This window comes from Camelina sativa, chromosome 2 (genome assembly GCF_000633955.1).
Source record: "Camelina sativa cultivar DH55 chromosome 2, Cs, whole genome shotgun sequence".
Classification (NCBI taxonomy): Eukaryota; Viridiplantae; Streptophyta; class Magnoliopsida; order Brassicales; family Brassicaceae; genus Camelina; species Camelina sativa.
This window is the reverse complement of record NC_025686.1, coordinates 1178899-1202908: the sequence shown is the minus strand read 5'-3', so window position 1 is coordinate 1202908 and position 24010 is coordinate 1178899. Positions and strand designations below refer to the sequence as shown.

The window sequence follows — 24010 nt, the reverse complement described above, 5'->3', positions numbered from 1 at the left end:
TATATATATTGTACAAACATCTCAATAACACACAAGCCTTTCCTTACAGTATTCAACTTGACATTTTAAATGATTTGTGTAAAATTTACAAATCTTATGTTATTCAATCATAGATTTAAAAAGTCTATTAAAATTTACAGTTATTGAACTGATGATTTAAAAATCTACTTTAAAATCCACGGTTATTCAAAACAGTTTGTAGATTTGGATTTTAATAAATTTTAGGGATTCTAGAGGATTTGAGAGGATTGTTTAGTTAAAAATACAAAAATCCAAATCTCATGGTTTTAGGTGAGATTTTAAAGATTTTAAACATAAATCATATCAACTTTCCTAAAATCTATCAAAATTCCAAATTTCCTAAATCCCACAAAATCTTCCAAAATTATAGTTTCAATACAAGTTTTATAGTTGTTCAAAATAGTTTGTTATTGTTTCTTAAGATTTCTGAAATAATAAATAAAAAATTTAAAATATTTTTATTAAATATTTTTGAAAATATTGTTTTATTATTTTATAAACTAATATAAGCTAGTCCTTTGTTAGTTATTAAATTAACTAAAATGCAATGACATTTTTGTAATAAGCCACATGATAGTAGGGTTAAACTTCTAACTTCTAACAACTAATTGAGAAGATCATGAAAATGTTGGATGATGTGAATCCATATGTCGACACATTTAGATCAGCAAGAGAGAAATTCAATACAAATGCTGATGAAACTTTCCATATAAGGATAGTTAGTAGTCGTGAAAAGGATGGGAGGATGTAACATGCCAACAGCTTCTGAAGTAGTTGCATTGATTCATGGAAATTTCAATTTGGAAATGGATCATCGCGATATTGTTGTTCAAGCAAAATCTGGTGAACTACAAAGGAAATATAAGTGAATTGCATATCTCTTATCTAGCATTATGGTATCCCTTATTATTTCCTTCTAGAGAAGATGGTTACATGCTTGAAATTGAAAAAGGGCATACAAAAAAGTGGGAAGGGTTAAGAGTAAAAAAGAAAGAAAACAAATACGCATGAGACAGTTCTTTGCATTCCGAATTCAGGAGAGGAGAAATGAGTCAACGACCCTTCAGCATTTTAGACGCTTATTCCAACAATTCTTGGTTGATTCTTATACTGCCATCGAGAGTAACTGGTTGGGTTACATCAAATACAATCAAGCGAGTGTAAGGGCAGAGAATTTTAACATTGTTAAAAAGGCGGCAGAAGAAAAATGTAGATATGAATGAGCAAGGGAGGCAGTTTTATTTACCAAAATCATTCACTGGTGGTCATAGATATATGAGAGAAAACTATTTAGATACAACGGCTATATCTAAACACTTTGGATTTTCAGATCTTTTTATCACTTTCACATGTTATCCAAAGTGGCCAGAGCTAACTTGATTTCTTCAAGAGCGGAAATTGAATGTAGATGGTAGACAAGACATCCTCTGCAGGATTATTAAGATGAAGTTTGATTCTCTTAAGCATAATTTGACAAAATGACATATATTAGAGAAGACTGTCTTTGGTAATTCTTAAATTCTTAGTAATGTTTCATTTTCCTTGTTTTTAATCAAGAGACTTGAAGTTTGTTGTCTATTTTTTTAATATATTTATCCTATCTACAGCTATGTATACCATTGAGTTCCAGAAAAGAAGTTCGCCACATGCTCATTGAAAGGTCATTTTAGCTTTACACTAGTGATTTGAGTACACATTAGGTTTTAATTGACCTTTGATCAATTTGAAATTTAAAATCCTAAAAGTCGGTTTAAAACGAAAAAGGAAAACTTGAGTCAGGAACAGGATCGGTTGATCCCAGGTGAAGACCAGTCAATCATGTGTCTTGATTCTGCGCATGCTTCGTTTGTGCTCGCCAGATTGATTTGTCTTCACTATATTGCCCATAATTTTTGATTGCACCGTTGGATCTTCTTCAAACCACTTGGAAATAACAGATAACATATTCATGAAGCTTGTGTCCAAAATTGAGAAAGATATAAAGGTGGAATGTCCTTCGTCTGAGGCCAAACTTCTAATGTTTCAACTGGTTTGTTACCTCCAAATGTATATTTTCATCTCAAAATGTCCAGTTTCCTTCCAGAGCAACCTAAAACCTGTATAGACTCAAAAAAGACTAAAAAGACTCTAAAAGCACACTTTGACTCATAAAAGACTCAAAACAAATGTAAAAACTATTGTTAAAATCCTATAAAATACAAACACATCAATGAGTACCAAACTAGAGAGGCTTCAGAGAAAGTGAATAACAAACCAGACAATGAAATTAAGATTAGTTTGATTGCAGGTAATATTTAGTATTTCAGGCTCTATTTTGCTTTCTCTTTTATATTATTTTTAACAATATTGTAAGATGATAACTTATGGTTTTGTTTTATCTTTCAGGTATGTGTTTACCCGTGAAGCAGCATGGAGGATTTTTAAATTTAATATTCATTACCGGTCTACACCAGTTGTTAAACTAAGTTTCCATCTAGAGGGTGAACAACTAATCTATTTCAAGGGTGATGATGAGGTTGAAGCAATTCTAAATCGAGATTACGTAGATAATTCCATGTTTCTAGCATGGATGAATCTAAACAAGGTTAGCTCTAAGACAAAGCACTAACTTATCCAGAAATACCAAACAAGTTCAAATATGATTCAAAAGAGAAGCACTTTATTCTAAGACAAAGAGGATTTGCGATTGGAAGAATCAATTATGTCCCAAAAATTATGGAAGATGGATATTATTTGAGAGTCTTGTTGAATGAGCAGAGAGGTCCTAGAAATTTTGATGAGATTAAGACTGTTAATGGAGTAGTTTATTCTGAATATAAAAATGCATGTTTTGCTTTGAGTTTGTTAGATGATGATCAAGAATACATTAACGATTTAGTTAGAACAGGCTATTGGGGTAGTGGAAGCTTGGTTAGGCAAGTTTTTTGTTGTCATGCTTTCTTCAGCTATCTTAATTAGGCATGAATTAGTTTGGACAAAGACATGGGAGTTGCAATATGAAGACATTCGATTATAATATGTATAGATTAAAATCAATAATTTTTTTATTATTGGTTTGTAACTACCAAATTACAATAAAGTTAATGTAAACATTTTCTCGTGTTGTACAACATGGGTATCTATCTACTTTTGATATTATAAATTTAGAATTAAAAACAACATCTTGTTTTTGTATTATCGTAAATATCATTGTTTACCTAAGTAAAAATAGTCAATTAGATAATCGATAATTTATATATAAATTATTATTATTAAATTTTACAAATAGCGCGGGTATTTATCTAGTTATTGTTTTGATATGATAAAACTGAATTGGCATATGAAACAAAAAGAAAAATATCAAACTTTTTTTTTCATTTAAATGATTCATTGATAAACTTCAAGATGAAATACAAAGGTCGGCAAGAAAATCAATCCTTCCGGAGACTTAAAGCCGGCGAGTACAAGAACACTCCCGGAGGCTACGATCAAACAAGGTAAACTAAGGGGAAAAACCCAGACAGATAAAATACACGACATCCAAACGATTATTTCCCGGAACAGAATCCAGAGATCCAAAAAAGAAAATTAAAACTTAAACTTTTGAAAGTTAAAAACAAATATGAGACAAGAAAAAACACACAAACGGTTTACAAAACAAGAACCTCCTTAACCATCAAAATAAAACCGGATGAGAGTGTCGTGTGACCCTCCTTAAGTTGCTCCGAATATGAGCTACCAGAGGCGGTGAGACACAACCAAAACCTAGAAATCCTTCATGGTGAAAGATTCTTGAAAAAGGAAAGAGATTTAGATTTACGATGGTGAAATTTCTTCATCTGAGGTAGTGAGTGATCGGTTGGAGCTGCCTCTATCCTGAAAACGGCCAGATCTGAAGCTGAACTTGACGGAGGGGACATAAGCCAAGAAGCTGAACCAAAGTTAAGAAGATTGTAGGTTTAAAAATTCTAGATCCAGAAAATCAGATCTGAGGCCATTAGAAGAAAAATGGATATGGATGTGCTGAAAGTAAAAGAAACAACTACTTAAATAGAGAAACCCAGCTCCGATGACGAGAAAGCCACCGGAATCGATAAAACTAGACGGCAACGGATTTAGTTTTTTTTTAGAAAGAAGGGAGAGCTTTTTTAGGGTTTTTTGAAAAACATCAAACTTAGGCATTCATATTCATAAATATTAAATATTAATATCATCATCTGGATGGAGAACCCTCTATGTAAAAATAAGGCAAAATCTTTGATGGTCTTTAACTGGTTACAAGTTACAACATACAACTATCCTTATATTAAAATTAAGTGAAAATTTGGATGAGACTGAATTAGTTAGAAACGTATGTACATTTATATATATTAAAAAGGGATGAACCTTGATCCTATATTTTATCAAATTTACTTCATTTCTTTCATATACAATGATACATAAGAATGCTGCATGTTTATTTTCCTGACAACATAGATATAATAAACTCAGAAATTTAGACGAAGAGTAAAATGTTGTGATTATATATATATATATATAACCAGTTCTTTGTATGAAATGCACACTATAAAAAATCTATATGAGGTTTCTCTGTGCAAACTCCTGTAAGAACAGTGCAATGATGTTGTGTTGTAATGTTTAACTAAGTGGTCTTTGTGCTTTTTGCTATCTCTGCAAATTGCTCCAAACTATTCTTGATCAATCCTTGCATTAGCGGTTGAAGTGCCTGAAGAAAACAAAGATGAATTGTAAAACATTAGAGGAAAATGTTACAGGATCTTCACTCACTAAATCATTGAATATTGATACAATTTTACAGGTTGAATTAAGAATGCTTTCTTACCGCTGCGAATGGAATAAGTAGCAGGGGGACTTCATATGCAAAGGTTAGCTGCAAACAAAGCAAAGAAGAACTCAGAAAAGAAGTGATGAAACTGGTGAAGGAAACTCGAAACCAAAGCTATGAACAATGAAATCTCACTTCTACATCACATGATGAAGGACCTAGCGGGAAAAAGCGGACAGTGCCCCTGTAAAAAAAGCAAGACCTTTACATCAAGGTAGGTTCAAGAGATGGAGATTCAGAATCACTGATACGTTTCAGTTCTGTTTACTTGTTAGGAAGGCCTTCAAGAGAAATCCAGTGTATTTTCTGGTTCGGGAGAGGCTGCATAAAACATTATCAAGAAAACAATGTGAAATCCAAATATAGAGCAATCAAAGCCGTTTTAACATGTTCTAGATAGTGAGTGGAGCTTAGGATACTTACCTGCAAGTTCTTAGCAAGCCAAGCGTACTCAAGATTCTGACCAAACGCTTTATATTTCAAAGTCCATCGAGATAAATCAGGCTTGTCCTTCAGTATCTGCAGAACTAAAACCAAGGAACATCAAAAAAAACAAATCCAAAAGCCAACAGAAACAGTTCATATGAACAAACAAACAAACAAACAAAGTCAAATCACCTTAACGGAAGAAATGAATGTCATCCATCTAGGAATTGATTCACGCTCCGAGTAAAGTCCATAAGCAACTGATACTGGCACTTCAACCTTCATCTTTACTCTGTAATTTTCCAGAGATTAAAAAAAGGTTTATAAAATCTTCATTGACACATGAACAGTGAAAAAGCATCAAAATTTAACTATCTAAAAAGCTACCGTTGATGAAAAAGTATTCAACTTTGTATCTCCAGACCAATCAGTTCTACAAATTAAAGTATTATTTTGTAAATCTAGCAGAGGAATTAGAATCTGGCTTACTTGCATTCTTGCCATTCCATGAGAGTATCAAATCTTTTGAATACTGAAGTTTTAAAGGGTCTATTGGTTAAAATCAAAGGAGAGAAACTCGAAGCAAGAGACGAAGGCTTCAACGGAGAAGGAAAACATCTTGAACTTGGTTTAGCAGCTACGGGGTTACGGAAACGAAATGTCCGGTTATCGAATCCGTTAACGAAGGCTTTGGAGTTTGTTAGAGAAAAAATCGCCGTCGCAGACATCTTCTTCTTCGTCTCTTCGTCGTCTTCCTTGCGTTTTCTGTGTGATTTAAGTTTTTTCCGGCGGAAGAAAATGTAAAGAGTATGAAAGGAGGAGAAGAAACATGCTTCTTGTTTTCGACATGCCACGTGTCCTTTTTAAGAGACCGGTGGTTGGTTACATCGATTCGATTTTTTAAAAATCTTAATGGGTCGTTAATGGGCCAAAAACGAAGCCCATTTTAGGACCCGTTGAAAACCTTTGTCTCTCTCTCTCTCTCCTTCCTTCGCTGAGCAAAGCTGTCGCTGAGAATGGAGGCGAAGAGTAGTAATCGCAACCGATGCAGTTTCTGGCTTCCGAAGAAGAAGAGATCATGCGCGAATTCTCGAATCGACAGTTCTGTGTGAGTTTTGATTTTACGAGGAAGTGTAAAGTTTCGTTTTTTTTCTTTTTCAAAGTAAGTGGGGAGAGCTGATTTTTTTCTAAACAGGTTTTGTGGGAACCATAGTCAGAGATTGGAAGGTGAATGGATTCCATGCCCTATCGATCCTTCTCAGTAAGTCAAATTTTTTTTCTTTTTTCACAAGGTTTTAAATTTGCTATTTATCTTGCTGTTTTGTAACAAACTGTTTGATTCGAAATTTGTAGCTCTGTGTTGCAGGAGAATCTCGAAGGGCATGTCAAGAGATGTCCTTTACTTAAACAAACAGTAGCATTGTCTGGTCAAAGTTTTTATCAGAAGGGTATTAATGCCGGACAAGAAGAAGAAGATAAGAAGATGGGATCTTGTTCTGTTGTTACTTCAGAGATGAAGAGGGATCTGCTATATAGTATGAGTGTTTCTAAGTTTCTTCAGCTAATTAAGAAAATTGATGATGTTCATGGAGGTATTTGTAAAGATATCGAAGATTCGTATCTGTCGCCTGAAGCTTGTAACATATGGTTTAATAAGGAGATAGATAGGTAAATTGTTAGAAAAGTTTGGAGCTTTTGTTGTTGTTAGGGTTTGGTTTGTGAGATGAGAAGGTTTCTGTTTTACTGATAGTTTCTGTGATTTGTTTGGCAGGAAGATACCGTTTCAAGAGAAACACGTTTTGCAGCAAGGTTCGATTCTTGGTAACTTGGAAAAGTTTGGTGTATTGAAGAAGTGCAATGAAAATGTTGGATGTTGCGAAAGCAATGTCGAAGAGAAAGAGGATAATAGTGTGTCTGCGGTTGTTGAATTTGGCGCTGGGAGAGGATACTTAACACAGATGCTAGCAGATTGCTATGGGATCAATAAGGTGTATCTAGTCGAGAGGAAATCTTATAAGCTTAAGGTTAGTTTAGCTTGCTTTGTTTGTGTTCATTCCTTTCTTTTGAGTAATTTAGCTTGTTTCTCAGTCCACATTTGTTTTACTGCTTCTAGGCTGATCGGTCATTGAGGCAAAAGGAGAACTTAGTATTAGAGCGTATGAGAATCGATAGTAAGTTTCCCTTAATCCTAGTACGTTTTCTTGTTTACTTGTTCCTGGTTATGTATTACTGATAAAAAAATAAAACCTTCTGTGTTTTTTTTCAGTTGAGGATTTGAACCTAAACGCAGTTGAATCTTTACATGGTGTTCCTTATGTGGCTGTTGGGAAACATCTCTGTGGTCCTGCAACAGGTCACTACACTTATGTCTTTTTACTCCTACGCTTTTGGATTTCTATTTATAATGAGTGTCTGTTTTTGCTGATTGATGTACATTTTCATGCGTTGATAATAGATTTGAGCTTAAGATGTTGTTTATCGAGACAAGATGGTGAAAGCCCCGTACTTAGAGGTCTCGCTATTGCGACTTGTTGCCATCATCTTTGCCAATGGAAAAGCTACATAAGTAAGTAAACTCAGTTACTACTTCGTCTTTGATCTATCAGAATATTATAGAACTTCTCAATTCAACAAGAATATATATGGTCATGTGTCTCGCAGATAAAGAATATATCCTTAGCCTGGGGATTTCCAAGGACGAGTTCCATATCATGACTTCGTTCACTAGCTGGGCTGTTGATGATGATCACGGTTCCAATGTTCCTGGTGTTGACGACATTGACCTTCTTGTTTCAAAGTAATATATCTTGGACTTAAGAGATCATAAAGAAGTTTACTTCAAAAATAAGTAATTTCATTTTAATTGTTCTTCTGATGCTGTAGTGCAAAGGAGGAAGAAGAAGGAGAAGTGAAAGATGATTCATTGAGCAGCGTGGAGGAAGGTGTGAAGAAAATGAAACCCATGGAAAGAGCTGTTTTAGGTTTTAAATGCAAACAGATAATTGATGCGGGGAGGATGAAGTGGGTTAAAAATCACGGGTTAGATTCAAAGCTAGTGAAGTATATTCCGGCAAGCATCTCGCCTGAAAATACTCTACTGGTTGCCGGATGATAATAACCCAGTCCTTGTTTTGCTTGATGTTGTATTGTTGTTGTTGGTTTTTCCAATACTTGGTAGGTGTAAGACTAGAACAGATATACAAATGGTGCACGACATCAATTTTTTCGATATATTTATTATATGAAACTCTTACAAGTCACAACTAAGTGTGTGTTTATGTTATCTAAAATGATTTTTTGCATAAACTACAAATTACAATACATTAATTTTATAAAATCTTCCTTTTAGCTCTTTGGTCAAATTGACTGAGTTCTGTGTAGTATTCAAAACCAAATTTCTCACATTCTCCTACTTGTCAATGAATCTCCCCTGCGTCTTTTTTTCACGTAATTTAACTGGAGGATAAAGATCCTATGAAAGAAGACTGCAACGTCATTACACACGCATGTACGTACGGATCAGTTTTGTTCCGTTCACACTTCACACTCAGACAAAATAGTCAAAACACTTTCGTCGTCACATCCTCAACCCACTCTATAAATAATCCAATCGCCGCTTACCACCACCAAGATCATTCAAATACACCGCAATGGAAACACCTAAAGGCACCATCATCTTCACTACCGTTGGTCGAACTCACTACGGCTTCGACGTCTTCTCTCTCCACATCGCCACCTCCGTCGAACGCCGTTTAACTGACGGCGTTTCCGTTAACTTCAACGCTCAATTCACCAGCGGTGATGACGTCGTCTTTGTTTCGGAACGAAACGGATCCGCTAGGATTTTCAGAACCCGACCCGGAAATTCTGAACCCGAGCAGCTTCCCGGAGCTCCGGGTAGCTACTTCCACGACCGTCCCATCGTTACTCAATCCAACAGACTCTATTTCATCTCAGCTCACGAGCAGCCTGATCGTCATTTCAAGAACTGGTCTGCGCTTTACACCGTGGAACTCAACGACAAGAAGAGAGAGGTTACACGTATCACTCCACCAGACGTCGCTGATTTTAGCCCGGCGGTTTCTCAATCGGGTGAACTCTTAGCCGTCGCGTCCTATGGATCTCGATCTTGGGGCGGTGAGTTTCACGAGATCAACACTGATATCGTTGTTTTCAAAGCATCTGAACCTGACACAAGAGTGATGATATGCGAGCGTGGCGGATGGCCGACTTGGTCCGGCGATTCAACTGTTTTCTTCCACCACCAAGCCGACGACGGCTGGTGGAGCATATTCCGGGTGGATATACCGGAAAATTTCCAGAAACATCCCGATTTCCCGATCGTACCGATCCGAGTCACTCCATCTGGACTCCATTGCTTCACACCTGCAGCTTTCAACGACGGGAAACGAATCGCCGTCGCAACCCGCCGCCGCGGCGTCACCTACCGTCACATCGAGATTTACGACCTTGAAAACAAAACGTTTCAGCCAGTGACTGAGCCACTCAATCCGAGTTTCCACCATTACAACCCCTTCGTATCTTCCGATTCCGAGTTCCTCGGCTACCACCGGTTCAGAGGCGGCGAGTCAACTCAAGGCGAGTCAATCGTCCCCAACATCGAATCCATCGTTTCACCAATCAAAACCCTCAGCTTACTCAGAATAAACGGATCGTTTCCAGCACCATCCCCTAACGGCGATCTAATCGCTTTAAACTCCGATTTCGACATCAACGGTGGTATCAAAGTCGCGAAATCCGACGGCTCAAAACGATGGACGTTGATCAAAGACCGTACAGCTTTCTACAATTCATGGAGTCCAACGGAGCGTCATGTAATCTACACATCTCTCGGTCCAATCTTCAGTCCGGCGAGTATGGCGGTTCAGATAGCTCGAATCAAGTTCGATCCATCAGATCTCACCGCCGATAAAGAAGAGCTTCCGTGTGATGTGAAGATTCTCACACTAGCAAACACTGGGAACAACGCTTTCCCGTCTTGCTCTCCCGACGGCAAATCAATCGTGTTCCGATCTGGCCGATCCGGTCATAAGAATCTTTACATTATAGACGCCGTTAACGGAGAATCTAACGGCGGTGGGATACGACGGTTAACGGAAGGGCCATGGATCGATACTATGCCTTGCTGGTCTCCGAAAGGAGATCTCATCGGATTCTCATCTAACCGGCACAATCCAGAGAACACCGCTGCGTTCGGTGCTTACGTGGTGAGACCTGACGGTTCTGGTTTGAGGAGGATTCAAATCGCGGGACCGGAAGGTTCGGAGGAAGCGGCGAGGGAGAGAGTTAATCACGTGAGTTTCAATAAGGAGGGTGATTGGATAGTTTTCACGGCGAACCTCTGTGGGATAACGGCGGAGCCTGTGGCGATCCCGAATCAGTTTCAGCCGTACGGGGATTTGTACGTTGTCAAAGTAGACGGGACGGGGTTGAGGAGGCTGACGTGGAATGGGTATGAGGATGGGACTCCGACGTGGCATACTGTGGATGAATTGGATTTGACTCAGTTGAGTTTGAACGGTCAAGATGGAGATAAACTTGAAGGTCAGTTTGAGGAGCCGTTGTGGATCTCGTGCGATATATGAATAAGACAGTCAGTCAATATTCTTGGCAAAAGTAAAATAAAAAAATAATGTAATCTCGATGTAAAAAAAAAAAAAAAAAAATGTAATCTCGCTTTTTTATTCGAATAAAACAAACAAATTAATACTTTTTAATATATCATTATACGTGTCGAACAATAAATTATCAATGCGGGGATAGCTCAGTTGGGAGAGCGTCAGACTGAAGATCTGAAGGTCGCGTGTTCGATCCACGCTCACCGCATATTTTATTTTTACATTCTTATTTTAAAAAAGCCCAATGGGCCTGACATATTTTAAGCCCAAAATGTTCGAATCTCGTTCACTCACCGCATATTTTATTTTTTCCTTCTAATATTTTAAAACCCAATGGGCCTTATAAATTTTAAGCCCAAAGTTCTAATCTCGTTGACTCACGTGCGAAGTTTGACTACTATTGCAAAAGTTTTGTGTTGCCTCTAAACTTTGAACTTCTCAAGTCGGAGTCGGAGCCGCACTGTTTTAACAAAAGCCATGGCGGATGATAACAGCCGCCGCAAGTGGAATCCACACGCCGGTCCATATCTCGGAGAAGTCTCTTCACTAGCTTTTCTCAATCTCCCTCAACATGTTTCTTCAATTCCTTATCTTCTCGCCGGTGAGCTCTCCCGAGAAATTTTTGTGTTTCTCATAAACTATTATAATGATTAAATTTTTGGAGGTTTCTGATGTAATTGGAGTTTCAATTTTTCAATTAGGATCCGGTTCGGACATTCTGCTTTACGATTTGAGTTCCGGTGAGTTGATTCGCTCGTTTCAAGTGTTTGAGGGGGTTCGCGTCCATGGAACTGTTTGTAGCACTAGCTTTGTTCGTTCGGCTGAGCGATACACGTATAAACTTGTTATATTCGGAGAGAAGAAAGTGAAGATCTTTTCATTGATTGTTGAATTAGCCTCGAGCAGTGGTGAAATCTCCGTGAATTTGGAAATATTTGATTCTTTGCCGAGGCTTAGCAATTGGGTCTTCGACGTTTGTTTCTTACAGGTTTTAATTCTCTTTTTGCGTGTTGTCTGCTCGATTTTATAATGTACATTAGACCTCATGGGTTAGGTTTGTTATTGTGATAGGACTCTACTGGTTCATTGGAAGAAGAAGAAGATAAGCTTCTAGCTATTGGGTGTAGTGATAATTCTCTCTGCATTTGGAATGTTAAAGAATCGCTCATGGCTTTTGAAATTCAGTCACCAGGTTGGTTTTGCTGTACTGGGGTTTAAGGGTTTTGAAGACTCTAAGTTAGAGCTTTTGATTTATCAAGCTACTGGTAATTTGTTTGGTTGCAGAAAGGTGTCTACTGTATACTATGCGTCTATGGGGAAACAGTATTTCTACTCTCCGCATCGCTTCTGGCACTATTTTCAATGAGGTTGGCTTAACTTTGTTTAGTCTTGTTAGCATTTCTTGTTACTAGTGTGGTGCCTAAGATAGCTTTAGTAACCGGAATCGACTGGTTGTTGGCAGATCCTTGTTTGGAGGGTAGTTGGCCTTGATGGTGACAGTGTCGACCATGGGCATTATTGTGCTTCCCATATGCTTAGACTTACAGGACATGAGGGTTCAATATTTCGCATTGTGTGGTCTTTGGATGGATCGAAACTAGTCTCCGTCTCTGATGATCGTAGGTGAACAGTTAATTTGTGTGTTAAAGCATTTATTTAATACCTCATCTTTCCTTTATTTAATGGCATAATTTTTTTCTTTTATAGCGCTAGGATATGGGAAATTGATTCGCAGGAGGTCGTTGGCCCTGTGCTGTTTGGTCACAGTGTTCGTGTTTGGGACTGCTGCATCTCAGATTCTGTATGTACCTCGTATGTCTTTGACTTATATATAATTTTTTTAAAAAGATTCTGAGTTTATTTGATTATTCTGTTAAGAGCTTACAATCATTAAAAATGTGAATGTCATCGCTTCTGAGGTGAGAAAACTTATCAGCCAGATTCTTACAAATAGGGATAATACTGCCACTGTTCTAATTTCTAAACATAAATTTTATCACGTATAAATCTGTTCTTGCCTATGATCATATAAGAATGATGTACACATTTAAAATTCAACTTGTAGATTATTAAAATTGGATTTGTTTCTGTTTCAGTTGATTGTCACTGCTGGTGAGGACTGTACATGCCGTGTCTGGGGCGTGGATGGTACCCAGCTAGAAGTGATAAAGGAACATATGTAAGTGGTGACATGGTGTTTTTGTTGATCACACCATGCACATCATGCTTTTTTGTTAATACTGATAAAAAGCTTTTGTGTACTATACAGTGGAAGAGGCATATGGAGATGTTTGTATGATCCAAACTCATCCCTTCTTGTTACTGCTGGATTTGATTCTGCAATCAAAGTGCATCAATTGCATAAATGTGGATCTAAAACGTTTTTAGATACTGTAGGAGTGCTTAATTCACCAGATAAGGTGGAATATTTTTCAGCCTGCCTCCCAAATTCAGCGGAGCATACTGGTCTCATGGACAGGTAGTACATGTCCTTTCACAAAACTTTTTAGTGTCCACGAGATCTTTTTTTCGGTTCAGTGTGCCAAATGAATACATAAGTTGGTGATATTGAACATGAATGGCAGTAATGGCTAAGTAATGATGAGAGGCTAAATATTTTTTTTTTGTTAATTTGGATTGATTTTTACTGTAAATATTTTATAAACAAGTGCCTGGGTTTTTTTTGTGTATGATTGTAAATATGATTGTGTTCCCCTTGCAGCAAGAGTGAGTATGTACGTTGCTTGCAGTTCACGCAGGAAGATACCATGTATGTGGCCACAAACCATGGTTGCTTGTACCACGCAAGGTTACTATCATCTGGAAATGTAAGGTGGACCGAATTAGTTTGCATACCTGAAGGGGGGCCTATTATTACCATGGATGTCATGCCTAGCGGAGAGGTACGCGAGTCTTCTACCTTAGATGATTGGGTTGCTCTTGGAGATGGCAAAGGGTATATGACAATTGTTCGGGTTATTGGTGATATTGATAATCCGCATGCGGGCATGAATCAAAGTTGGAAGGCTAGCCCAGAGAGACAACTACTGGGGGCTTTCTGGTGCAAATCATTAGGCTATAGGTAATTAGATGTTGGACCTGAACAATGATATATTTGAATAATTTCTTGGACAATGCATCGATTTTGTGGAATCTTTTGGTCGAAAATATTTTTGAGATTTACAATTTTCAGTCTCTGTCTTCCAGGTTTGTTTTCTCTTGCAATCCTAGAGGACTATTGAAGCTGTGGAAACTATCCGATCCTTTAGAATCTGGTGCTGGAACTTATGATGTCTCCCTCTTGGCTGAATTCTCCTCTTGTTTTGAAAAGCGAATTATGTGTGTAGATGCATCAGTAGAAGATGAGGTAATATCCGTTTCAGTTATTGCCATGTGTCTGTGTTCTATTACTTTCTTTATAGTCCCTAGTTTCAATCGCTGGGTTGCAGCCAAGAGTTTTGTGTCTTAAGCCTTGTTGCTTGTAGGTGATACTGTGTGGAGATTTACGTGGCAATATCACACTCTTTCCTTTGTCAAAGGACATGCTGAACGGAGTTTCTGTTTCTTCAGAATTGAAGATACCTTCACTAATATATTTCAAAGGTGCTCATGGGATTTCAACTGTTTCCAGTCTTTCAGTTGCTCGAATAACTTCCAACAAAGCTGAAATATGCTCGGTATGACTAATCTAAACCCCAATCTTTTGCTGTTGGTAGTTTTTTGGGTTATTAGGGAAAAAAAATCATGCAATCCTGAGTATTATTTTCTTTTGTTGATCTTTCATTTTTTGCGCCATCTCATGTTTAGACTGGAGCAGATGGTTGCATATGCTATTTCGAATATGACAGAGAGAGGCAGACTTTAGAGTTCATGGGTTTGAAACAACTGAAAGAGTTGAACTTAGTTCAATCTGTTTGTCAAGGGGTGCAATGTTCCAAAGACCATCCAAACACTAACTATGCAGCCGGATTTGCGTCAACAGATTTCATATTGTGGAATTTAACAGCTGAAGCAAAGGTCCAACCCTTGCCTTATTCCTTTTATTCACCTTCTTAATGCGAGCTGTAATTATATTCTGTCAATAGGTTGCACAAATCTCATGTGGTGGATGGCGCCGACCCCATTCCTTTTACCTCGGGGAAGTCCCTGAGCGGCAAAACTGTTTTGCATATGTGAAGGTGCATCCCTTGTCTCTCGGTTAAAGTTGTATAGTAATGTTTGGTCTTTGACTGATGTCAACCTGTTTCATTTTTTAGGATGATGTCATTCATATTCATAGACACTGGATTGGAGGACAGAAGACCAAAGTCTTTCCTCTAAATTTGCATACACAATTTCATGGAAGAGAATTGCATTCTGTATGCTTCATCTCTGCGGATACAAAAACCGGGTTTGATTCCGAAGAACATAAAATATCTGATCGGTCTAGTTGGATTGCAACAGGTTGTGAAGGTGGATCTGTGAGATTGACTAGGTAGGTTTATTAAAGTTAATGAAGTGATATATGATGGCGGTTTATTAGTATTATTATCTAAATGTCTAAGTATTTGGGTTATTTAGATATGCATCTGAGTTTGGAAATTGGTCAACATCAGAGCTACTAGGAGAACATGTTGGAGGCTCAGCTGTGAGATCAGTTTGCTGTGTATCAAATGTGCGCATGATTGTTTCAGACATACCTAACTTACCAGACGTGTGCGAACAAGACTCGGCAGTGGATGATAGTGAAAGTCCTTGCTTACTGATTTCTGTTGGAGCCAAGCGTGTTCTAACCTCTTGGCTTTTAAGGAATGGTAGACAAAATAAAAAGGGAGAATCTTGTATTAGTGATAATGGACACATTGAAGCTTCATCGGAAGTGTCTTCAGTGACGTTCCAATGGCTTGCTACTGACATGCCCACCAAATCTCGTCTTTGTGGAAAGATTGAGAAATCTCCAAAACTGGAAGGGGTTGAAGTAGATACTAGTGCTAACGTCACAAAGCTAGGATCTAATACATATCATGGGCGAGAAAGCTACGAAGATGACTGGAGATACATGGCTGCCACTGCATTTCTTGTTAAATGTGTTGGTTCCAGGTTCGAATGACCTGATAACAAATGTTGAAATGTTTTTATCTTACTTACTTTGATTGAACCCATCAGTGATAACAAATGTTGAAATGTTTTTATGTTCATCTTTCCAGATTAACTATCTGTTTTGTCGCTGTGGCTTGCTCTGATGCCACCCTTACCTTNGTCTGATTCCGAAGAACATAAAATATCTGATCGGTCTAGTTGGATTGCAACAGGTTGTGAAGGTGGATCTGTGAGATTGACTAGGTAGGTTTATTAAAGTTAATGAAGTGATATATGATGGCGGTTTATTAGTATTATTATCTAAATGTCTAAGTATTTGGGTTATTTAGATATGCATCTGAGTTTGGAAATTGGTCAACATCAGAGCTACTAGGAGAACATGTTGGAGGCTCAGCTGTGAGATCAGTTTGCTGTGTATCAAATGTGCGCATGATTGTTTCAGACATACCTAACTTACCAGACGTGTGCGAACAAGACTCGGCAGTGGATGATAGTGAAAGTCCTTGCTTACTGATTTCTGTTGGAGCCAAGCGTGTTCTAACCTCTTGGCTTTTAAGGAATGGTAGACAAAATAAAAAGGGAGAATCTTGTATTAGTGATAATGGACACATTGAAGCTTCATCGGAAGTGTCTTCAGTGACGTTCCAATGGCTTGCTACTGACATGCCCACCAAATCTCGTCTTTGTGGAAAGATTGAGAAATCTCCAAAACTGGAAGGGGTTGAAGTAGATACTAGTGCTAACGTCACAAAGCTAGGATCTAATACATATCATGGGCGAGAAAGCTACGAAGATGACTGGAGATACATGGCTGCCACTGCATTTCTTGTTAAATGTGTTGGTTCCAGGTTCGAATGACCTGATAACAAATGTTGAAATGTTTTTATCTTACTTACTTTGATTGAACCCATCAGTGATAACAAATGTTGAAATGTTTTTATGTTCATCTTTCCAGATTAACTATCTGTTTTGTCGCTGTGGCTTGCTCTGATGCCACCCTTACCTTACGGGCCCTAGTCTTGCCACATAGATTATGGTAATTACTTGTTTGATGACTAGGATTTTGACCTTGAGTTTGTGTTTCATTTTGATATTTACTGCGTCTGATTTCAGGTTTGATGTAGCGTCTTTGGTTCCACTAAAATCGCCAGTTCTGTCACTACAACACGCCGTTGTGCCTCTGCATCCCCCACATGAAGGTTAGGCCATTGATATTAATAGGAATACAGCCTTCTTGAATATCCCACTAGCTTAATAATTTTAATAACTTCACTTGGCAGGTAATACATCATCTAGTGATGTGTATGTCCTCATCAGTGGAGCCACAGATGGAAGCATAGCCTTTTGGGATGTAACTAAATGTGTAGAAGCTTTTGTAAAGCAAGTATCCAGTATCCATATTGAAAAGTTCATTGATTGTCAGTTACGACCACGAACTGGAAGAGGAAGTCAAGGTGGTAGGAAATGGAAACTGTTAAAAGGCAATAATATATCTAAAAAACCACAAGACAGCAGCAACTCAGTTGGTGAAGCTGCAGAAGAAGATCCAGCCACTTCTTTGGAATTCACAAATGGCGTTCCTCATGAAAATGATAAAAACGAAGGTGAAGGAGATTCTCCACCTGAGATAAGCGAGATAAAGCCTTCACATGTCGTGAAGAATGCTCATCAATCTGGAGTTAACTGTCTTCATGTTTCTCGCTGGAGCAGTTCTCCAAGTGATGGCGATGGTATGATGTTCAATGTGATTAGCGGGGGTGATGATCAAGCCCTTCATTGTCTTAGCTTCAACATCCTTAGTACTAGTAGTCCAGCCAACAAATCTGAAATCATAGATAAAAACCAAAACCCAAAGTACGGAATCAGACTCACAGACCGTGGAGGTATTGCATCAGCTCATAGCTCTGCCATAAAAGGTACTATTTGTGGATCAAATCATATAAGCCTGTTACTAGACTAGTTTATCTTTCACCATTTCTCTAATGAAAGACTGAATCTTGGTCTTTGATGTGATGAAGGCGTGTGGATGGACGCGAACTGGGTGTTCTCGACAGGTCTTGATCAACGTGTACGTTGCTGGTTTCTTGAAAAAGATGGTAAACTGATCGAGCACGCTCATATAGTCGTCAGTGTGCCTGAGCCAGAGGCGCTCGATGCTAAAGCCATTGATGAGTAAGTAATAGTGCACTCATACAGTACTTCCATAATCTCTTTTATCCATTTGACATCTCACACCAAATCTGTATGTTGAATCTATCTGCAGAAAGCGGTACCAAATCGCTATTGCCGGACGTGGGATCCAAATGGTTGAATTTTCCGGTTAACAGCTCGGTTTATAACCCGATTTTTGGGGTTACTCCCCTTTTTTTTTTTGGCTGCCATAACTTCTTCTTCGTAAAGCTACCCTCTGCTAAGGGTGAGGCTCGGAGATAACAAATGCATGTCAAAAACCTGTAGTTTATTATACAAAACCAATTTTGAGTTGCTTGGTGATCAGAGTAAACCGGATTTAAATTTATGGTTTAGTTTGATTAGAATTGTGATTTTTGTCGGTGCTCTATTAAATAGGTGGTATGTATCATGTTGTATCATGTACTTCCTCCGTTTCAATATATAAGATGTTTTGACCTCTTTTCTTTATTTCAAAATATAAGATGTCTTGTAACTTTCCATGCAAATTTTAATATATATTTAATAATCTACAATCATTACTTATGCGGTCTTCTTTATTATTAGTTGAATCTTTTTTAATTTAAATATATATGATACTTTTTAAAAGAAAAGTAAACTATCTTAATATGTGTACCTTATCTTAAACATCCTATATTTTGAAACGGAGGGAGTATCATGTTCTGAGCCCAATTTTTATTGTTGAGTTTACATTATTGCTCAAGATTTGGGATATTGGGAATTGTGCCCATGTGGGGACCTTTTTGAAAACAAATATCACCATTTTCACATGACCTTATTCAATTCTCTAATCAATCAATACAATTTTATTAGTAATTAAACTCTTTTGAGATTTGATTTTTCGACTATTAAGTGTTTGGTGACCAAATCCGTTTAAAAAATTAAAAAATGGACGGATCAATAGAAGAATAACAACCAATGGTTTTTTCACATATCCACCAAATTTTGTTGACTGATCAATCAAACTATTCTTTAGTTTTGGAAAAGATAAATGTGTTTTAAACTATAGTTTAAGGAGGCCGTCAGCTTTATTTTTAGTAGTTTTAAGGATATAGATCTTTTTACATCATTATGTAGTATTTTATTATACCCACTAGGCACTACTCATTGATGATTTTTTTTTGCTTCACGGAAATCATTGCTGATATTATTTTAAAATTTACTAACGGTCGACTGTATCGGATGCTTTCGTAGTTCTGTACATTACTATATGGTCAGCCGTAGTGCTGGGCACGGGACGGGTACCCTTGAATTTTCTCCAACCCTTTACTCGTCCCGATTCTAACGGGTAACAGAAAAAATTTACTTATACTCGACTCTTAAATAACGGGTACCCGGAGAAACGGGTATCCGGTAAAAAATAGTTGACCCTTTACTCGTTCCGACCCTTTATTATTACCCGGAAAACGAGTACCCGATAGAAAAATGTTAATAATCGCAATAATAATTTTATCTTTTGAAATCCAAAAAATGAAAAATTCATAAATTTATCCAATATATAGTTCCAAAATTATAAAATTACGAATTTTGAAAATAAAAATAATATATTAATTCAGTTAGGCTAAGTTGAACTTAGGTTTTAACTCTAACTCTATAAATTAATAATAAATAATAATAATAATAATACAAAATATTAACGGGTATTTACGGGTCGGGTAGCAAAACGGGTAAAGGGCCGAGTAACAAGACGGGTATTGAAAACTAAACTAATACCCTATACTCGTCCCTTACTCACGGGTAATATAAATATAATACCCTTTACTCGATCCTAAAGCTGCGGGTACCCTTTTTTTTGGGACGGGTACGAGCCGAGTAACGGGTCGAGTACGGGTAACGGCTATTAGTGCCCAGGCCTAGTCAGCCGTCAGCCGTACCATATAGACTGGTCTATAGTTGTAGACTAGTAGTATTGCTCTTAATTGATGTGTCGGTTCACTTGTAATGACTATATGAACTTAGATTTTATCCAAAAATTTTTTTTTCTTTTTTTGATCAAACATCCAAAAAAGTTAAGTCTAGTTAAATTATATAATTCTTAATATCTATTTGTAAAAGTATAAAACGAGAAGTGAGGATATGTATAATAATTCGTGGACTCCAACGTACTTAATTAATGTTTATTTGAATTTGTCGTTTGGGAGACACCATTTCTTGTAATTAATTATCAAATGTTGTTCACAGTATATTTCAAGACTCAAATTAAAAAATACGAAATTTCAAGACTGGTCTCAAAACATATATCTTTGTAATACGTGTATCTGTTTTGTGTGCATGAGTTTCGCATGCAACAAATACAATTCTTTCAACTACTAACCTTATCTCATCGTAATCTCCCCGCATGACTTCTACGATTTTGGACTTACGATTATTTTACTAGCACTTAAAGTTGACTGGTAAATCAATTCAACTAAAATTGGTCTAAAATTGCATATATTTTGCATAAAATCGGTCTAAAATTGCATAGATTTTGCATCAGTGTATTTTTTAACATCTAACTAAATTTTATCTTCATGTACATATATATAGTTATAAACACTCATATTTGATATGAATTAAATAAGTAAGTTTGTCTTAACTTATTTGTGATGTCATAATCTAATCAGCCTAAAATTATACCCCCTCCGTTTTAAAATATAGGATATTTTAGTAGAAACACACATATTAAGAAAAAGTTAATTTTAAAAAGTTTAACCAATTATAGCCAAGACTGCATAATATAAAATATAAAACTAATCTAAAAATTCATTGAAAGTTGGAAACATCCTATATTATAAAACAAAAATAATTCTCTAAACATCCTATATTATGAAACGTAGGGAATATAAATTTTGATTAGATGTTGAAATATTACGGTCTGTTTAGCATTTAGCGGTTAGCGCTTTCTTGCTTACAACAACTCAATTTCCAAAATAAAACTTTCCTCACAAACCACAAAATTTGCCAATATACCACATCACCAACTAATTCAACAATGTTACACTCCGCTAGAAGCAACCTGATGGCACAAATGGTATTGACAAGACGGGTATATTGATTACTGTACCAGGTCGATTTTATTGTGTGTAAACTTTAGGCGTGGACCTCTTTTAAATGACGATTAAGTAAAACTAAATAAACATTATGTCGCTTATCATGCCTTAAACAAAAACATCCTTCTCTTAATTAAATAAAAATGGCTAGAGTTGCATTACCAACCCCACTAGAGAAATATGAGCAGCTACACACACGAATTAGCCGTTTTAAGGAGCCGAGTAGAGCCGAATCAGTCTAGTAGTAGATAGAACTCCCGAAATCAGCAGCTACTTGTTGGGGACACCGGCACCTCCCGGTTGGCTACACATTATTCACTAATTAATTCAGAGATTCGCTCGATTACAAAACATTTAATAGTGTTACATGTGCCGAATATGAGAAGTCAGTCATAATTAATTCTTGCGGTAAAAAAGTCATATTTATGTCTTTAGTTATTCAAGTTTCATTGATTAAATCTAAAATCAGTAATTAATTCTTTATATATATAGACGATAATTTAATTTTCTTTTAAGGAAAGAGTTTGTATTCCAACTCTATCTACCAAAGTAATTGTTCAACTTGACCAAAATAGCATTATTAAAAATTAACAATATCCACCTAAGAATAGATTTATTAGTTCCAAACTATTATACACTTATCACAAATATCATTTAAATTTTATTTAACTACTATTTTTTGTTTCATAAAGAGTGTCATTTTGACATATTTCACATAAGAAAACATTAATATATATATATATATATATATCCTTATTTAATAACTGATTAATGGGTTACTTCAGTTATAGCCTTCTAAATTAAGGGTAAAATTAAGAAATATAAAATGATGCGTTGAAAATATAAAATAACACTATTTGTTAAACAAAAATAAAACTCTAAAATTACTATCTTTGTGAAAAAGAGGGAATATTTAGTCAAATTTTTTAAAAAATTAAAAAACTTTTAGATTTAATATATTGTTTTATTTAAATTGAAAGTTACTATTTTTTTTGGAAAAAATAATCTCATAAAAATTTTGGGTAAACTATTTATGTTTTTACTTTTTAGGATCATCTTATTTGTGTAATTGTCAGTTGTCTTATGAATGGATAATCATAATTAGTAAAAACCAAAAGAAAAGAAAAAAAGAATCCTAACACCAACTGAAACCAACTCAATAAATTTTCTCCTTAATGGTCTCTGTCTCATACATACATATATATATTATATATACCTATATTTACTAATATTTTAACATTTTATGATGATTCCAATATATATATTTCCTTAAAATAGTTAATTGTATCAAAAAATATATTAAAAAAATATTGGATAGTTTAGAAAAAAGAGACAATTTCAAAACTAAATTATATATAAATAAATGATTTAAGGTAGGTCAAATCATTCACCAGAAGACTCTAGTCTAAATCCAACCGTTTAGCAAGAGATCCAATGGTCATAATATTTTCTTAACAACGACATAGTTTTCCACCTACCAAAACCATGCCATGAAAAAGATTTATGTTCTACCTTTTATTTTTCCTTGGCAACAACACCTTATCGAAGGAAAATAATATTATTAAAATGATTCACTTTTCCAAAATTGAGTTTTTAAAAGCATCGGGCAAGTAGCCGAATAAGCCGATGAGAACAAAGTATTGAAGTGCCCAAAAAAAAGTCCAAAAGCACACCAAAAAAAAAAAAGAAGACCTACTGATCCGGTTGACAGTCAACACTGCCGTTAATCCCTATAAATAGCTCACCCCCCTTCTCATCCACAAATCGTCCCCCGACTCGTTTCTTCTTCTTCTTCTTCGCTATTAGATTCGCTTCTTTGATAGATCTGTTTCTCCGAGATCTGAGATATCGCTCCTTCGTCCCAGGTTTCCCCTCTTTCTCGATTTTTTTTTTTTCTCGCGATTTCATGGGTTTGGGTCGTATGCTTCGCGATTTTTTCGATGGTTTGCGACTCAGATTTGATAGTTTGAAACTGGATCTGTGATAGTGTGGCTAATAAAATGAGATTCTCAAGTCTTTTTTTTTTGGGGGGTTAGATTTGAGGATATGAGTAGGTTAGGTTATACGTGATGCATCTGGATCTGTTCGTTTTCGAGTCCTTTAGTATCTAATCTTACTTCGTTTTATCAAGTTTCGAAACTCGATTCAGGTTTCATTGTACCGGATCTGCGTAATGGGTTTATCAGTTTTGCACTGATTTGGGGGTTTTAAACGATTTGCACTTAAGTCTGAGCCATTAATGAAATTAGTCTCCTTGATTAATCATTTGTCCATCACTTAAGAATTACTACTGTCTCTCATAACAACACACTTTGGGCATCTTTGTGTATCAGAAGAAATCGAATCTTTTTGGATAAGATGCATCTCTTTTTATGCGGTTTTGATAATGATTTTGGTGGAATCTTTTTATCTTTTATGTCACTTGAGTGTGGAATCTTTCTTTTTGATTTTTAAAAATGCTTTCATGATGTTGTTCTGACTTTAACTCTTTTGTTCTTGTAGGCTTTTTGAAAAATGGAGACTTTCCTATTCACATCCGAGTCTGTGAACGAAGGACACCCAGACAAGCTTTGCGACCAGATCTCTGATGCAGTTCTCGATGCCTGCCTTGAGCAAGACCCTGACAGCAAAGTTGCTTGTGAGACTTGCACCAAGACCAACATGGTCATGGTCTTTGGTGAGATCACTACCAAGGCTACAGTCGACTATGAGAAGATCGTCCGTGACACTTGCCGCTCCATTGGTTTCATCTCTGATGATGTTGGTCTCGATGCTGACAAATGCAAAGTCCTTGTCAACAT

At 36.5% G+C, this 24010-nt stretch overlaps 5 protein-coding genes and 1 non-coding gene across 8 annotated transcripts in view; 5 read left to right on the top strand and 1 right to left on the bottom strand.

The window, feature by feature from the left end:
• Positions 4397-6113, bottom strand: LOC104713470. The gene is made up of 7 exons (XM_010430589.2): positions 5762-6113; positions 5465-5564; positions 5270-5365; positions 5115-5167; positions 4982-5030; positions 4844-4891; positions 4397-4726 (listed from the first exon to the last, which is right to left on the bottom strand). Exons 1-7 carry the CDS (start codon positions 5998-6000, stop codon positions 4643-4645), a joined length of 669 nt encoding a protein of 222 aa, XP_010428891.1. The 5' UTR covers positions 6001-6113; the 3' UTR covers positions 4397-4642.
• Positions 6271-8539, top strand: LOC104713456 (tRNA:m(4)X modification enzyme TRM13 homolog). 2 transcript variants are annotated; one of them, XM_010430567.2, is made up of 9 exons: positions 6271-6380; positions 6468-6533; positions 6626-6940; positions 7044-7296; positions 7386-7443; positions 7539-7625; positions 7728-7838; positions 7934-8069; positions 8156-8539. In XM_010430567.2, the coding sequence occupies exons 1-9, from the start codon at positions 6289-6291 to the stop codon at positions 8382-8384; spliced, it is 1347 nt and encodes a 448-aa protein (XP_010428869.1). In that variant the 5' UTR covers positions 6271-6288; the 3' UTR covers positions 8385-8539. The 2 variants fall into 2 exon arrangements, with proteins under 2 accessions (XP_010428869.1, XP_010428877.1); XM_010430575.2 differs by having other exon boundaries at positions 6288-6380; positions 6639-6940.
• Positions 8639-10959, top strand: LOC104713446. Its single transcript, XM_010430556.2, has one exon. The coding sequence runs from the start codon at positions 8923-8925 to the stop codon at positions 10876-10878; it is 1956 nt and encodes a 651-aa protein (XP_010428858.1). The 5' UTR covers positions 8639-8922; the 3' UTR covers positions 10879-10959.
• Positions 11047-11119, top strand: TRNAF-GAA. Its single transcript has one exon. It is a non-coding gene; the product is annotated as a tRNA-Phe (tRNA).
• LOC104713432 (WD repeat-containing protein 6-like) lies at positions 11355-18619 on the top strand. Of its 2 annotated transcripts, XM_010430545.2 has the most exons (21): positions 11355-11512; positions 11613-11899; positions 11983-12103; positions 12196-12278; positions 12374-12534; positions 12619-12712; positions 13008-13090; positions 13181-13390; positions 13634-13993; positions 14119-14278; positions 14397-14588; positions 14719-14928; positions 14997-15089; positions 15168-15301; positions 16150-16233; positions 16320-16838; positions 16946-17026; positions 17104-17189; positions 17271-17906; positions 18009-18162; positions 18254-18619. In XM_010430545.2, the coding sequence occupies exons 1-21, from the start codon at positions 11389-11391 to the stop codon at positions 18312-18314; spliced, it is 3933 nt and encodes a 1310-aa protein (XP_010428847.1). In that variant the 5' UTR covers positions 11355-11388; the 3' UTR covers positions 18315-18619. The 2 variants fall into 2 exon arrangements, with proteins under 2 accessions (XP_010428847.1, XP_010428853.1); XM_010430551.2 differs by lacking the exons at positions 16150-16233; positions 16320-16838 and adding an exon at positions 15472-15990 and having other exon boundaries at positions 15168-15385.
• Positions 22959-24010, top strand: part of LOC104713423 (S-adenosylmethionine synthase) — a gene marked incomplete in the record, with an annotated part of 8781 nt that continues 7729 nt past the window's right edge. Inside the window, 2 exon segments of the mRNA XM_019233303.1 lie at positions 22959-23074; positions 23712-23995. Of these exon segments, the coding sequence (XP_019088848.1) occupies positions 23724-23995 (272 nt within the window).